General features: G+C 54.1%; 5 protein-coding genes across 5 annotated transcripts in view; 4 read left to right on the top strand and 1 right to left on the bottom strand.

Annotated features, from left to right (window-relative positions):
* The window catches only part of PTSG_11611 (Kif3b protein), a 6,973-nt gene extending 1,489 nt beyond the window's left edge, over positions 1-5,484 (top strand). The window contains exons 5-21 of the mRNA XM_004999039.1: positions 26-198; positions 511-676; positions 894-982; positions 1,145-1,222; positions 1,350-1,496; positions 1,700-1,762; positions 1,921-1,996; positions 2,251-2,361; positions 2,517-2,560; positions 2,836-2,959; positions 3,184-3,271; positions 3,466-3,592; positions 3,806-3,880; positions 4,084-4,182; positions 4,438-4,589; positions 4,795-5,013; positions 5,247-5,484. Of these exons, the coding sequence (XP_004999096.1) occupies positions 26-198; positions 511-676; positions 894-982; positions 1,145-1,222; positions 1,350-1,496; positions 1,700-1,762; positions 1,921-1,996; positions 2,251-2,361; positions 2,517-2,560; positions 2,836-2,959; positions 3,184-3,271; positions 3,466-3,592; positions 3,806-3,880; positions 4,084-4,182; positions 4,438-4,589; positions 4,795-5,013; positions 5,247-5,355 (1,940 nt within the window). The 3' untranslated portion in view covers positions 5,356-5,484. The remainder of the gene's footprint in view (positions 1-25; positions 199-510; positions 677-893; positions 983-1,144; positions 1,223-1,349; positions 1,497-1,699; positions 1,763-1,920; positions 1,997-2,250; positions 2,362-2,516; positions 2,561-2,835; positions 2,960-3,183; positions 3,272-3,465; positions 3,593-3,805; positions 3,881-4,083; positions 4,183-4,437; positions 4,590-4,794; positions 5,014-5,246) is intronic.
* Positions 5,485-5,657: 173 nt separating this feature from the next.
* On the top strand, positions 5,658-8,606 carry PTSG_00548 (uncharacterized protein; the record flags this gene model as incomplete). The annotated part of the gene is made up of 8 exons (XM_004999038.1): positions 5,658-5,853; positions 6,096-6,355; positions 6,579-6,734; positions 7,086-7,189; positions 7,396-7,714; positions 7,911-7,962; positions 8,214-8,268; positions 8,534-8,606. The coding sequence occupies exons 1-8, from the start codon at positions 5,718-5,720 to the stop codon at positions 8,604-8,606; spliced, it is 1,155 nt and encodes a 384-aa protein (XP_004999095.1). The 5' UTR covers positions 5,658-5,717.
* An 88-nt stretch (positions 8,607-8,694) lies between these two features.
* On the top strand, positions 8,695-9,096 carry PTSG_11610 (uncharacterized protein; the record flags this gene model as incomplete). Its single annotated transcript, XM_004999037.1, has 1 exon — positions 8,695-9,096. The coding sequence occupies one exon, from the start codon at positions 8,695-8,697 to the stop codon at positions 9,094-9,096; it is 402 nt and encodes a 133-aa protein (XP_004999094.1).
* Positions 9,000-10,953, bottom strand: PTSG_00547 (uncharacterized protein). Its single transcript, XM_004999036.1, has 6 exons — positions 10,745-10,953; positions 10,547-10,613; positions 10,239-10,294; positions 10,087-10,150; positions 9,634-9,753; positions 9,000-9,394 (listed from the first exon to the last, which is right to left on the bottom strand). Exons 1-6 carry the CDS (start codon positions 10,838-10,840, stop codon positions 9,333-9,335), a joined length of 465 nt encoding a protein of 154 aa, XP_004999093.1. The 5' UTR covers positions 10,841-10,953; the 3' UTR covers positions 9,000-9,332.
* A 29-nt stretch (positions 10,954-10,982) lies between these two features.
* PTSG_00546 (uncharacterized protein) lies at positions 10,983-14,080 on the top strand. Its single transcript, XM_004999035.1, has 10 exons — positions 10,983-11,204; positions 11,567-11,660; positions 11,922-12,044; positions 12,237-12,284; positions 12,484-12,600; positions 12,745-12,814; positions 13,048-13,262; positions 13,488-13,566; positions 13,692-13,738; positions 13,862-14,080. Exons 1-10 carry the CDS (start codon positions 10,990-10,992, stop codon positions 13,937-13,939), a joined length of 1,086 nt encoding a protein of 361 aa, XP_004999092.1. The 5' UTR covers positions 10,983-10,989; the 3' UTR covers positions 13,940-14,080.
* The last annotated feature ends 96 nt before the right edge of the window (positions 14,081-14,176 follow it).

Below are 14,176 nucleotides of genomic sequence, written 5' to 3'. Positions count from 1 at the left end.
CACACACACACACACACACACGCAGGGAAGCAGTACCTTGTGCGTGCGTCATATCTGGAAATCTACATGGAAGACATTCGCGATCTTTTGTCAAAGGACCAGGAGCGCAAACTGCCGATTCGCGAGTCGCCGGACACAGGCGTGTATGTGGAAGACCTCACCTCTATTGTTGTCAAGAGCGTCAAGGAAATCGACAAGGTGCTGCGCTGCCCTGCATGTTCCGAGTGTATGCACTGTCTGGCATGTCCCCACCTCGGCACACAACCTTTGGTCAATTTATCAAAACCACACACACACACACACACACTCAGACACACACACTCAGACACACACACAGACACACACACAGACACACACACAACCACACAGACACACACACAACCACACAGACACACACACAACCACGCACACACATACATACACATACACACACACACACATACACAACCGCAACCACTCCGTCGGTACGCTCACCTCATTGCATCACGACTACATGCGTGCCGCAACCAGGTGATGCGTGTCGGGTGGAAGAACCGCAAAGTCGGCGTGACGAAGATGAACGCGCACTCGTCGCGGTCGCACGCCATCTTCATGGTCAATGTGGAGTGCAGTGAGGCCGGGGAGGACGGGGAGGCGCACATCCGCAGCGGCAAACTCAATCTCGTCGATCTTGCCGGTACGCTGCTGCTTTTTGTTACGTGTTGCGTGTTGCGCGTTGTGTGTTGCGTGTTGCGTGTGGTGTGGGTTTGGGGTTGTGCATTGTGAATTTGGTTGAGGTGTTGTGTTCATGTGTGATTACACGTACATGTGTGTGTATGTTTGTGGCGGTGGCGGTGCTCTCTTCGTTGCTTGCCTCACAGTTGTTGTGTGTCGGTGTCGCCTGGTGTTGACAGGGAGTGAGCGACAAGGCAAGACGATGGCTGAGGGCGAGCGTGCAAAAGAAGGCAGCCACATCAACAAGTCCCTCTCCGCTCTGGGACAGGTCTGTTCAAACAATTCGCCGTTGAGGGAAGGGAATGTGCAGCGTTACTCAGCGTCCGTACATGCGTGCAGTGTGCGTGGTCACACCCACAACTCTTCATTGCTGTACAACTGAATCGACGCATGGCGTGGTGTTGTGTGTGTGCGTGTTGTGGGCTGTCAGGTGATCAAAGCGTTGGTTGACTCAAAGGGCTCCGGGTTTGTTCCGTACCGCAACTCCAGCCTCACCCGTCTCTTACAGGTGAGCATCGCTGAAGACTTACGAAGACGTCGAGGAGTGACACCGAGGGGGCGTGCATGCGATTTTGTTAGTTCAACGTCGATTTCACACACACACACACATGCACGTGCAAACGCGTCTGCGACAGGATTCGTTGGGCGGGAATGCGAAGACGATGATGATTGCGGCGATTGGGCCCGCGGACTACAACTACAACGAAACAATTAGCACTCTCGGATATGCCCATCGAGCAAAGAGCATCAAGAACAAGCCCAAGATCAACGAAGATCCAAAGGTAAACACACACGATGGCACCTGTTGCTGCTGTTGCCCCACCATCTGGCAGAGAGTCCTCCTGGTTTGCCTGCTTGCTTCACCGTGCGTTGTTGTTTTTGTTTCTTTTTTTTTTTTTTTTTTCACTCTCGCTGGCAACAACAAACTCACCACCGACGTGATTGCCTCTGCCTGCGTGTGCTCTCGCGGTTTGTGTGTGTCTAGGATGCGCTCCTGCGGAAATACCAGGAGGAAATTGCAGCGCTGAAACATCAGCTTGAATCAAAGGTACATGTGTGTGCGTGTGTGTGTTTCTTGTGTGTGTGAGCTTGTGCTGGGTGGCATCTCTCCATCTGTCTCTTGCTGTGATGGTGAGACACGTCTCACTCCCGCACCCCTCTCCAACCCCAATCGCCTCATGATGGTGTTGCATTGCACTCTGCCAGGGGAGCGGAGGAAAGAAGCGCAAGGGCGGGAAGAAGAAGAAGAAGAAGGTTAAGACCATCCGATACGACGCAGACGGTGAGCTGAGATGTTGTGCACACGTGTGTGCACACCTACACACACCCACACACACACACCTACACGCTACACACACACACACACACACACACACACACACACACACACACACACACACACACACACACACACACACACACACACAAGTATCCTAAGTGCATGGCTGGGTATGTGTTTGTGTTGATTGTCTGTTTGTTTGTTTGTTGCGTTTCATGACGTTTGTCTCATGCGAACTTCCTGCCGTGTTCTCCCAGGTCAACCCATTGAGGAGGAAGAGGAAGAGGAAGACGAGGAGGAGGAAGAAGGCGGTGCCTACAATGAAGAGGAAGCAAGGCGTCTGCGTGAGCAGGCTTTCCAGAAACTCGGTTCGTTTCTCTCCCCATCATGTGTACATGTGTGTGCGTGTGCATGTGCGTTTGCATGTGCACGTCTCCATGTCTATTTGCTATCGCGAGTTGTTTGTGTTGCTATGACAAAACAGGGACTCATTCAGCTCGCTCGTTGCTTTTTGGTGGTGCAGAGGAAGAGAAGCAGCGAATGCTACAGGATCAAACCATCCTTCAGGTGCACACCTCTTTCTTGCTCTCCGTTGCTGCAATGCATGCCCATATCGAAGCACACACACACACACACACACACACACACACACACACACACACGCACACACACACACACACACACACAAAGGCATATGCAACAGGATACACACACACAAAGGCACACGCAACAGGATACACAGAACAGGACACACGTTAACAACTCACCACATGCGTGTACATGCGATTGCGCGCGCGTGTGTGTGTTCGTGTGTGCGTGTGATTGTGTGTGTTTGTGTGCAGGAGGAGAAGGACCGGCTTCGGCGGGAGATGGAGGAGAAGCAGCAGCAGATGCAGCGGGAGGAGCAGGCGGCGGCCGAGCTCTCTGCCAAGATCGCCGCCCTCGAGTCGCGCTTGCTCGTCGGAGGTGCGCACAACCCATCGTCGTGATGGTGGAGATAGTGGTGGATGGATGGACGATGATGGCGCTTGCAGGGATGGTGATGTGATGGTGCCCATAGCCGTGACTGTTCTTTACAGAGGCTGCAAGACGTCAACATCCCTCCTTCCCTCCCCCCGGATGAACATCGCGTGCGGTGCCTTGTCCGCCTTCTCATGCGTTTGGCTTTGCTGACCACACCATCACGACAGGCAAGGACATCAACGAGTACACGGCGGAGCAGGAGGCGCGGCTGCGGCGGGAGAGGAAACGCGTGGAGGAGGAGAAGAAGAAGGCAGAGTACGTCCTGCCACATGATGGCACCTGCTGGTCTTGATGTGCTGCCACATTCCCTGCTCTGTCATCTGCATGGGAACACGTGGAAGTGGAAGTGAGGTTGCTCCAGACCGCTTTCCTACCACTCACACACCGACCATCACCATCACAACCATGATCACCATCACCACAACCACCACCATTTCTGCTTGTTACAGGCGGTTACAGCAGCAGCTGGACCGGCACGAGACACAGCGGATGCTGGCAGAGGACAAATTCTCCTCCCTGCGCGACGCCGTCCGCGCAAAGACAGAGAAGCTCGAAAAGCTCTTTCACAAATATGAGGTGTGCTGGCGTGGTGTGTGTGTGTGTGAGTGTGTGAGTGAGTGTGTGTGTGAGTGTGTGAGTGAGTGTGTGTCTGTGTGTGTGTCTGTGTGTGTGTGTTGGAAAGTTCAATTGCGGGTGGCTCCCACTGTCGTTGATTTGAGAGCTGTGTGTGCTCATGCATCCTGCACATACGCGTGCACTGCGTTTCGTTGCTCGTCGCCTCTTTATCAGACGGTGAAGCAGGAGCTAGGCGAGCTTGATGAAATGTTCTACGAGCAGCGCGACACAATCATGCACGAGTCAGAGGTGTGGGCCTTTTTTTTTTTTTTTTTGGTTGTTGTTGTGTTCCTGGACGTGAGTGTGATCGCGACTTGTGACAGTTGTGTTTGCGACGCATCTCCACATGCCTGTTCCAGCTTGTAGTCTCCTGTACTTGTTGTCCCTGTTCTCGCTGCATGTGTTAATGTGCTCGCACCACGTGCTGCCTTGACCACGCACGCACGCTGCAGGAGACGCGAAAGCAGCTTCGCCTGAAGGAACTGATCATCGAGCACTTTATGCCCCCAGAGGAGGCGGCAAAGTTCAGGAAGCGTGCAGTCTTTGATGAGGTAGCCATGTATACCCGTGTGTGTGTGTGTGTGTGTGTGCGTGTGTGTGTGTGTGTATGTGTGTGTGTGTGTGTGTGCGTGTGAGTTTGTTTATGTGCGTGTGTGCGTGTGTGCGCGTGATATCATCCTCGCACGATACACAGACGCCGCGTTCGCCTGGAGTATGACGTCCTGAGTTTGCGCGTCTTATTCGGTCATCAACCACTGATATGCATGTGGTTATGCATCCACCCCTCCTTCGTGCGCACCCCACAGGAGCTGCAAGAGTATCGCCTGTTGTCTGCAACACACACGGAGGGCGCAGACAGCGCAGGCGTGGTTGCCCGACCCGTGTCGGCGTACCCGAACCGCAACCGGCCCATCACCCTCTTCTCCCAGGTGCAGAGCGGTATCGACAAGAACCCAAGGTCCGCCGCCTGTGTATAATTGTATGCGTATGTGTGTGTGTGTGTGTTGTACCGATGGAGGCACGTTTTTTTTTCTTGTGCATGCGTGCATGCGTTCGTGCGTGCATGCGTGCGTGCTTGTATGTGTGCGTGTGCATGCGTGTGCGTGTGTTTACAGCAAGGGGTCTGACGAGCATGCATTCGCGCATGTCCACTTGCGTTGTAGGTATCGGAGCGAGAACGTGATGACGCTGGAGCTTGATCTGCCGGAGCGGACGACGCAAGACTACACGGGTCCCGCCGTGGATGCGCGCGTGCAGGAGGTGCTGAACGACGCGCTGCACGACGATGACGAGTTGGTGATGGAGGAGCCCGTGGGCGACTTTATTGGCGAGGGCATCAAGTCCGCACAGCGCGAGATGCGTCGCAGGAAGGCCGCGTCCGGGTGCGTCGGAGCACTTTTGTGTGTGTGGGATTGTGATTGTGATTGTGATTGTGATTGTGATTGTGATTGTGTGATTGTGTGATTGTGTGATTGTGATTGTGTCTGCTTTTGTGTGCGTTGTGTGAATCCACGCTTGGGTACTTTCCATGGCATGGACACTGGATTGATCGCAATACCTGTGTGTGTGTGTGTGTGTGTGTGTGTGTGTGTGTGTGTGTGTGTGTGTGTGACAGGCGTCCGAAGCGGCCTGGAACAGCAAAAGGAACGAAGAAGAAGAAGAAAGGACGCGGTGCGCCATCTGATGAACTCTTCCCAACAACGCGTGGGCTGGTCTCAAAATAGTCGTTACACTACATTCCAACTTTACACACTCACACCTACACGTGCAGGACTCTTCCTTCGCTTCGTTTACAAGCGCGTTCAATCCTGATGCTCACATCCTTATGTTACTTAACTAAAACCAAGAGAGTGCTCAACAGGAAGCAACCGGATTGTGTGTGTGTGTGTGTGTGTGTGTGTGTGTGTGTGTGTGTGTGTGTGTGTGTGTGTGTGTGTGTGTGTGTGTGTGTGTGTGTGTGCGTGTGCGCGCGGCCACCAAGACAAGCAAGCAAGCAAGTCATGACTCACTCACCAGTGTCGAAAGTTGAGAGGAATCTTCAACCAATTATCCGCACTGCTGTCAAAGACACACGATTGCCGAACGAATGGGGTGCATGGCGGCGTGGAGGAGACAAGAAGGAGGCAGTTGGAGGTGGCTGTGCGGAGTTGGCGGCACAATGCTGCTCCTCATGCTGTGGAGCGCGGTACTCGTTGTCCCGTCCCCTACATCATCGCTACAAGGTTCATGAATAAGAGAGAGAGCGCTTGTGTGTGCGCGTGTTGAATGTGTGTTGAATGTGTGTGTGTGTGTGTGATTGTTCAAGAGGAGCGAGCAAGCGAGCAGGGAGCAAGCGACTGTGATGTCGTCTTCCTCTTCTTCTTGGTCTTCTTCTTCCTCTTCTTCCTCTTCTTCCTCTGGTGGTGGTGGCGACAATACGTTGGGGTTGCTGTGCTATCCTTCACACTGGCGTTTTCTCCTGCAGGAGCAAAGCGGTTTGGCAACACATCATCGTGTGAGCCGTGCCCGCCCGCGTCATTCACAGGCGGCCAATCACCATGCTTCGGGCATGGTGGGTGCAAGGCTGGCTGGTGCCCAACACCACCCAAAGGCTACTCGGGACCAGGATACACACCTCCCGGTGGGAACATCACGTACTGTACGCGCTGCACTCAAGGAACCTACCAAGACAAGTCGGGGGCCACGTCGTGCAAACTGTGCTCTCCCGGGCACGGGCCGACCAAGGTGTGTGTGTCTGCTGTGTCCGTGTGCATGTGTGTACGTTTGACCATCACTCGGATCTGCGTCATGGTGTTTGTTGTGGTGGCCTTGTGTGCGTGTGTGTGTTTTTTGAGTCCCACTTCAGCGGTCACGCAATGCTGCCTGCAATGCCCCTCCCCCAATACTGATCCTTGTGCTAGCACTTGATCGCCCCCTCTCACATATTGCATGTTGGCTCTGGCACCAGTTTCGAACAGGGTGCGAGCGGTGCAATCCGGGCGAAGTCAGTTCGTTCACGCTGACAAACGGCATCTGCGTCAGCTGTGTTGAGCTCCATTACGGCTACCACAACTCGGCCAACCAAAGCGAATGCATTCCGTGCGAAGCGGGCACCATGTCCCTGGTTCGTTGGCATGCGTATGTCTCTGCGTGTGCGTATGTGCATGTGTACGTGCGTACCATACGTGCGTGTGTGTGTGTGTGCGTATGTGCATGCGTACGTGCGTACGTGCGTACATGCGTACATGCGTGTGCATTTGTGTGCATGTGTCCCAGTACAGCGGCTTGAACACCGCTTTGTGATGGCCTCGTCTCATGCACGAACTCGCTCACACACACACACACACACACTCACACACACACACATACACATGCACCCACACCCACACATGCACACACATCCACACACATGCACACATGCACTCACTCACACACTCTCCCACCTCCACATCTGTGCATGCGTTGGCCCTGGCAGGATGGTGCGACGTGCAGCGTGTGTCAGCCGGGGTTCTATTGGGATCCGCGCAAGAGGACGTGCCCCGTCGCCTGTCCCGCCGGCCGCCGCTGCACATCTGCAACGTAATGCCACCATACATACACATGTACACACATGTACACACATGCACCTACCATGGTGTTGTTGCTGCGTTTTTGTTTTGGGGATTTCCTTGCTCATTTCCATTGTTCCCATCTGCACAACCACTCAACACCACCGCCACCGCCGCGACCATCAACACCACCATCAACATCAACCCCCCCCCCCTTCTTCCGCGACACACACTCAGGGTGCCTGGGCGAAACGATACATATTGTGCAACGTGTGACGAGTGCCCGCCGGGGTCTGTCCAGCCAAAGGATGGGCGATATTCGTGCACGCTGTGCCCAACGGGAACCTTCCAGGACCTTCAAGGCCAGACTGCGTGCAAGGCGTGTGATGTCGGGTTTGTGCAGCTCGAGAAGGGCGGTGTCACGTGCATTGCGTGCCCAGCAGGATCATACTGCCCTGACAGCAGCACCATGAAGCCATGTCCTCGACACCGCTACTGCCCACCGCAGTCCACCCGCCCCCACACGTGCCCCTCCATGTTCAAGGCAACGCCAAAGGTCGTCAGCACATGCGCATTTCATCTGCAGTTGTTTTGCTGATACCTCGCTTTGCTTGAAGGCTTGCTAGTTTGTCTGCAACCGTTTCATGCTTGCCGCATATCTTGTGTGATGCGCGGCGATGATTGGCGATGATTCACTGACTGGCTCATATGTGTTCCCATGGACCTTCTTGAATGGTTCGTCCATTTTGTAGGAGTGCAAGGCAACTGGGCAGCTGATTGCTGTCATTTCGTGTCTCTCCGTCGGTATGTTTTGCTTTTCATCTCATGCTTGCATCGAAACAAATGACAATTCGCAGCTTGAGCTGCTCCAAGCACACAAAGAGAGAGAGAGAGTGTGTGTGTGTGTGAGTGAGAGAGAGAGAGTGTGTGTGTGTGAGTGTGTGTGTGTGTGAGTGTGTGTGTGTGTGAGAGAGAAGCAGCAGCATAAAATCTTGCGACGTTACTCACCTCTAACTGCTGTGTTTGGGTTCATTTGCGTGGCTGTGAACGTGCAGCCGGCGTTGCTGTTGTGGGGATCGTTGTGTACAGGTGGAGAAAAGCGCGCCACAAGTAAGTACTGCCATTGCCCTGCTCCGCTGTCAACTGCATCCATTTATTGTTCATTCTTCCATCGTGTTGAGTGGACCCGTCGTCCGTGCATTGACACGATATGACGTCACCGCCATCCTCACCACCATGATCATCCTCACCACCATGATCATCCTCACCACCATGATCATCCTCACCACCATGATCATCCTCACCACCATGATCATCCTCACCACCATGATCATCCTCACCACCACCGCCACCACCACCACCATCGTGTTGTCAGACGGGAGCTGGAGCGGGAGGTGCTGCTGCGCGCACAGAAGCAGCGGCGGCGGCCCGTGTACTCGGGCCTTTAACACCTCATCCTGTGGCGTGCCATGCACCACCACCACCACCACCACCACCACCACCACCACACAATAGTACTACACCCATTCCACGTGAATGAAGGACAATCAAAGGCAGTCGTGTTCATCCATTACCGTCAACCCCTCCTCCACAACACCAAAGACCAATCAGCCACCATTGGTCCCATTGCCCGCTTTTCCTGCTTCTCTCAAGTTGGCTTTGCCCCCTTTTTGCTTTGTAGTTGAACCAGCTCTTATTGTCTTCGTGTTTCCCCTTTCGCTGTTTGTCTTGCTCTCTCTCATGTGTGGTTGCAGGCACGGCCGGAAAGGCTGTGGTGGTTATTGGTTGGTATTGCACACGTTTGCTTGTTATTTGTTGCCGCCTGCCGATGCAGGCGTGCATATGAGAGACGTGGCTGTTTATGTTCAAATTGTACTAGCAGTGCGTTGTTGGGCACGATATTCTTCTTCACATCAACAATGCAAGCAACACCGATAAACAGACACACAGTGGAGCTGGTATCGCAACGAGGTGGGAACAGCCCACCACACAGAATGCAAGACACATTCACAGGTACAACGAACGACGCACACATGCACGGACACGCACGCACACAAACACCAAGGCCACACACACACGTGCGTACATGTGCACACGCATGCAGACACACAGACAGACACACAAAACAAACAGACAGACAGACACGTGCACGCAGGTTAACAACTGCGCAGACATTAGTCGCTCTTCTTGCTCTTCTTCTTTTTCTTCTTCTTCGACGCTGACTTTGGTGTTCCAGCTGGGGGGGGGGGAAGGGGTTGGTGGCAAGAGGAAAGCGATTGGGCAGGGTATGAGTTAACCGGCCATGCTTCACCACCACCACCACCATCACCACTACTATCCTCCTCCTCCTCCTCCTCCTCCTCTCATCTTCATCATCACGACATGTCCATGAACACGAAACACACACAGCACGACATGGCTTTGCCAATTCACGTGGCTCGAGAGACGCTGTCAGGAAGCGGCCAGTGCGCGTACCTTGTTTGCTGTGTTTTGCTTTCTTCGCCGTCTGCTCTTCCTGCCCGGTGTTGTCGCCGGCGTTGCTCAGCGCGGCCTTGACAAACCGCTTGGCAGCCGCCTTGTTCACAGATGGTTGGGCTGCCAAGAGAAGTAGACATGCGCATGATAAGGGGACGGGGAAAGGGACCAGGGCAAAAGGAGATGTAGTGGACACGCATATCAGTGACAACATACATGCACAGAGGAAGGCACAGGCAGGCAGGCAGGCAGGCAGGCAGGCAGGCAGGTAGGCACGAAGGTAGGCACGAAGACAACCTCCAACACACAACACACACACACACACAAAGTTGCTACAAACACAACTTGCACCCTTACATGTATGCATACGTGAACTGATACACACACACACACACACACACACACACACACACACACACACACACACACACACACACACACACAAACACGTACCCTCGTCGCGGGCGTCTGGGTTCTCGGCCTTTTGTACGCGAGCCATGTACTCCTTGATACGATCCTGCAATGCGAAAAGCAAGGTGAGCGGATGCGGCGCGGTACAGCAAAAACAATACACAGCGATCAGCAGCAGTGAAAAAATAACTTACAAGCTCCTTGCGAACGGGGTGTGTCTTTGGGTCGATGCCTCGCGAACTCAAGAACACTACATTTCAGCATCACATCATCACAACCGCCAACAAACGATTCGCCAATGAGGAACAAATTCAAGAAAGCACATGGCAGCAAGCAAGGGCTCGCGGGAACTGAAACCACAGGCGGATAGGTAGGCATTCACTCTTCTACACGTACGTGCGCACGCTGACATATGTCACGTGACCACATCGAACACACATGCACACAAATGCACACGCACGCACACAAGCACACACACACACACACACAGACAGGAACATACTCCAGAAGAGGGAGTTCATTGTGTATGCTGTCATGAGATCCATCTTGGCAGACTCCACAGCGGTGAGCTGGCAAGGTACAACAACAGCAGCGACGAAGTCAAGGCAAAAGCATGAGGGTGTGTGCAGTGTGGTTCAGGCACAAAAGTCGCAATCACAACGCACACGCCCCAAGAACAAAGCTGAGCGCACCATCGTACCCTTGATCTCAGCTCTGCAGGATCTGCAGCTGTGAGTTCTCGCACAATCGGGTCCACCCGTTGCAGTGCTTCGTCAAGCTTGTCAACAGCCTCCATCTTGGCTTGCGCTGGTGCGATGCGATGTGCGCGGTGCTCTGTGTGCTCTGTGCGCTGTGCGTGCTGTGTTGTTCAAACTCAACACACGTGGCTGGGGAGCAGGTGGTTGTAGAGGAATATGCGGTGCTTTACATAATTTTCAGCAAGGGATGACCTCGCCAACTCAAGACGACGACAACTCCAACATGCAGCGTGCTGGCGCAAGGAAGGAGAAGGTGGAGGAGGAGGAGGAGGAGGAGGAGGAGGAGCGTCGCAGCGAAGAGGATGTGGTTGGACACGTGAAAGCGCTGCTCCAGCGCTGCGACCTGCCAGGCGTGACCGCGCTGTTGAATGAAACTATTCAGTTTGCATTTGGAACAGACGAGTGAGTGGGATGCTGCGCATTTGGGGGTTTGAACAGTTGAGGGGGAGCAGGGAGGAGATGTGCGTGGTTGTGCATGTGCATGTGCATGTGTATGTGCATGTGTATGTGCATGTGTATGTGCATGTGTATGTGCATCTGTGTGTGCGTGTGCGTGTATGCGCGTGTGCGTGTGTGTGTGTGTTTATGTCTACGTGTGCGTGTGTGTGTGTGTGTGTGTGCGTGTGTCTGCGCGCGTGTGTGCGTGTGTGTATTTATGTGTGTATGTGTTGTGCGGAGGGCTTCACTTCCTACCCGCTGACGGAAAAGCGTTTCTGTTTGTTCTTGTCGTGTTGGCTCACTGGGGATGGCGCTGTCACATGCAGGGTGACACAGGACACGGCACTGCACCTCAATGGGCATATTTCTTCTTCACAACAAGCACAGCTGGAGAGCATAGCACACGGCGTCATGGAATTGGTGTGAAGCAGATGAGGGCAACCCTGTCGCTCACGCATTTGCGTGAAGATGTGTTGGTGTGAGTGTAGATGTGTGGGCGTGGGTGTGTGTTCTGGACATGTGAGCGTGGATGTGGGCATAGATGCGGGCATGGCTGTGGGTGGTTGCTGCATGTGCTTCACTGTCTGTGCTTCAAGGATTGCTGACACTCCTCCCCTCCTCTTCCTCCTCTTCCGGTTTTGCCTTTCTCTCTCTCCCCCCCCCCACGCTGCTGTGCTTCAGGGGATGAACGTGCTGCCGATGATCAGTATCGGGGCTGCGCCAGGCGACCTTTGCCCTCATGCCGAGGTGACCGATCTGGCCAACGGCAATCAACTTACACTGGACGCTGTCATCGGCTCCAAGGTACTCGTGGCATGTGTGCCTGCGTGTGTGTCAGTGCGTGTGAATGTTTCAGTGTGCGTGTGGGTGTGTCATTGTGTGTGCATGGGTTTGAGAGTTTGATAACAAATTCACGTCGTGCCAGCTGCTTCCGTGTGTCGATATGGTCTGCACTTGTTCTCACACAACATGCATTTTCAATGGCTTTCACTTCAGGTTGCGCTATTGGATGTCTGGGCCACTTGGTGCGAGCCAAGCCTCGAGGTATGTAGATGGGTGTGGATGTGCTGAATGAAATGTGTGTGTGTGTGTGCTGAAATGTGTGTGTGTGCTGAAATGTGTGTGTGTGTGTGTGTGATGATGCAATGTACGTGTATGTACGAGGCAGGGTCGAGCGAAAGGTGGTGGGCGTTTTCTTCCCATTGTCACGCGAGTCTCCCCGTGCTGCTGTCTGTGGGTTTAGGCATTGGGGGAGTACGACAAGCTGTTGAGTGAGCACGAGAGCTGGGAAGACAGCGTGTGCATCGCAACTGCGAGTTTGGACGACACACCGTCGGAGGCGACCGCCACCATTGCAAAGGTGCCGTGCAGTGGTGGTGCACTTTGGCTGAGCGTGCGCTGCTGCGCTGTGTACAGTGGGGAAAGGTTTCACAGTCATCCCTCGACACCTCACACCTTCCACCTTTTCCCATCCCTCGTTGCCGTCCGCACTGCATCTGCGCAGATGGCATGCGAGCGACCGCGACATCTCTGGCTCGGCCGCGAAGCGTGCGACACCTACCTCAGCCTCAGCTGTGCGTGTACTGCGTGTGTGCACGTGCGTGTGTGCGTGCACTGCGAGCTGATGTTTTGTCTGCTTTCGGCTTTGCAGCATGCTCACATCACACACACACACGTGCACACCCCCCGCCCCAAAACACACGCACACACATGCATGCACGCCAACCTCTCCTCCTCTGCCTCCTCCTCGTCTTTCTTTGCCACCACCACCACCACCACCCCTGTGCACGTGTTGGCCTTGTGACAGCGCTGCCTGCATGGTTTCTTTTCAAGGAGGGTCGCATTGTGTGGCGTGGGCACCCGGCCAGCATCGACCTGGACGCGTCCATCACATCGCTCCTCTCTGGCGGAGACGTGGTGGAGGTGGAGAGCGATGAAGCGCGCATTGGCGACGTCGAAGGACTGCCAAATGTGGAGAATCTGTCCGATGAGGACATGCTCGAGTTCTGCCAGGCCCTGCAGGTTAATTCTTGCTTGTGTGTGTGTGTGTGTGTGGTTGTGCTGTTTGTCTGGTTGTGTTTTGTGTATATGGGTGTGTGGAATGCGTGTATGCATGTACATGTGGGTTTTGCTCTGTGTGTGTGTGTGTGTGTGTGTGTGTGTGCCTTTGTGTACCTTCCTCTCATGTTGCTTTCCGTCCTCGCTCACCACACCACTGCTCTCTGCGTTCGTGCTGTCGTCCAATAGGAAAAAACGGCCGCGCTGTCGCTGCCAGAGGACAGCGTCTCCTGCTGCGTTGAAAACTCCATCGTCATCTCCTCAACAGGTACATGCAGTGTGTGTGTGTGTGTCTGTCTGTGTGTGTGTGTGTGTCTGTGTGTGTGCGTATAGCCCTCGCAGTGTGCCCTTGCATGCGGCTCATGTGTTTTTGCGTTGTGACTGCAATTACAGACACGAAGAAGACGCGACGCGTCATCCTGACGGGACCAAAGCAGTTTGTACGTTGTGTGTGTGTGTGTGTGTGTGTGTGCGCACAGATGGTGTTCTTCCAGACCGTATCTTCGTTCCACTGACTTGAGTGCACACTTCTCATCCCACTGCTTGCACCACCACTTTTTCAGGAGCCTGCGTGCGCTGACCTGGCCACCTTCATTCGCAGCAAGATTGCAGGCAACGTCCTCATCTCCTTTGCAGACTAGTGCCATGCATGTGTGTGTGTGTGTGCGTTGAAGTCTGATGACAGTGCCAATGCGCATGTGGGTGTTGATTGACACATGACGGACATGGTGAGAGGCAAAACGAACAACGCAACACAAACGACGCAAAGCAGCAACAAGGAGGGGAAAAAAAGCGGACACAGCATTCATCCACGCAACAACGATGATGAGCCAGCACAACAACAAGGATGATGAGCGTGAGGCTGTGGTGGACCAGGA

Source organism: Salpingoeca rosetta (assembly GCF_000188695.1).
Source record: "Salpingoeca rosetta unplaced genomic scaffold supercont1.1, whole genome shotgun sequence".
Taxonomy (NCBI): domain Eukaryota; class Choanoflagellata; order Craspedida; family Salpingoecidae; genus Salpingoeca; species Salpingoeca rosetta.
The sequence above is the reverse complement of the archived record's forward strand: the minus strand, read 5'-3'. Positions and strand labels throughout refer to the sequence as shown.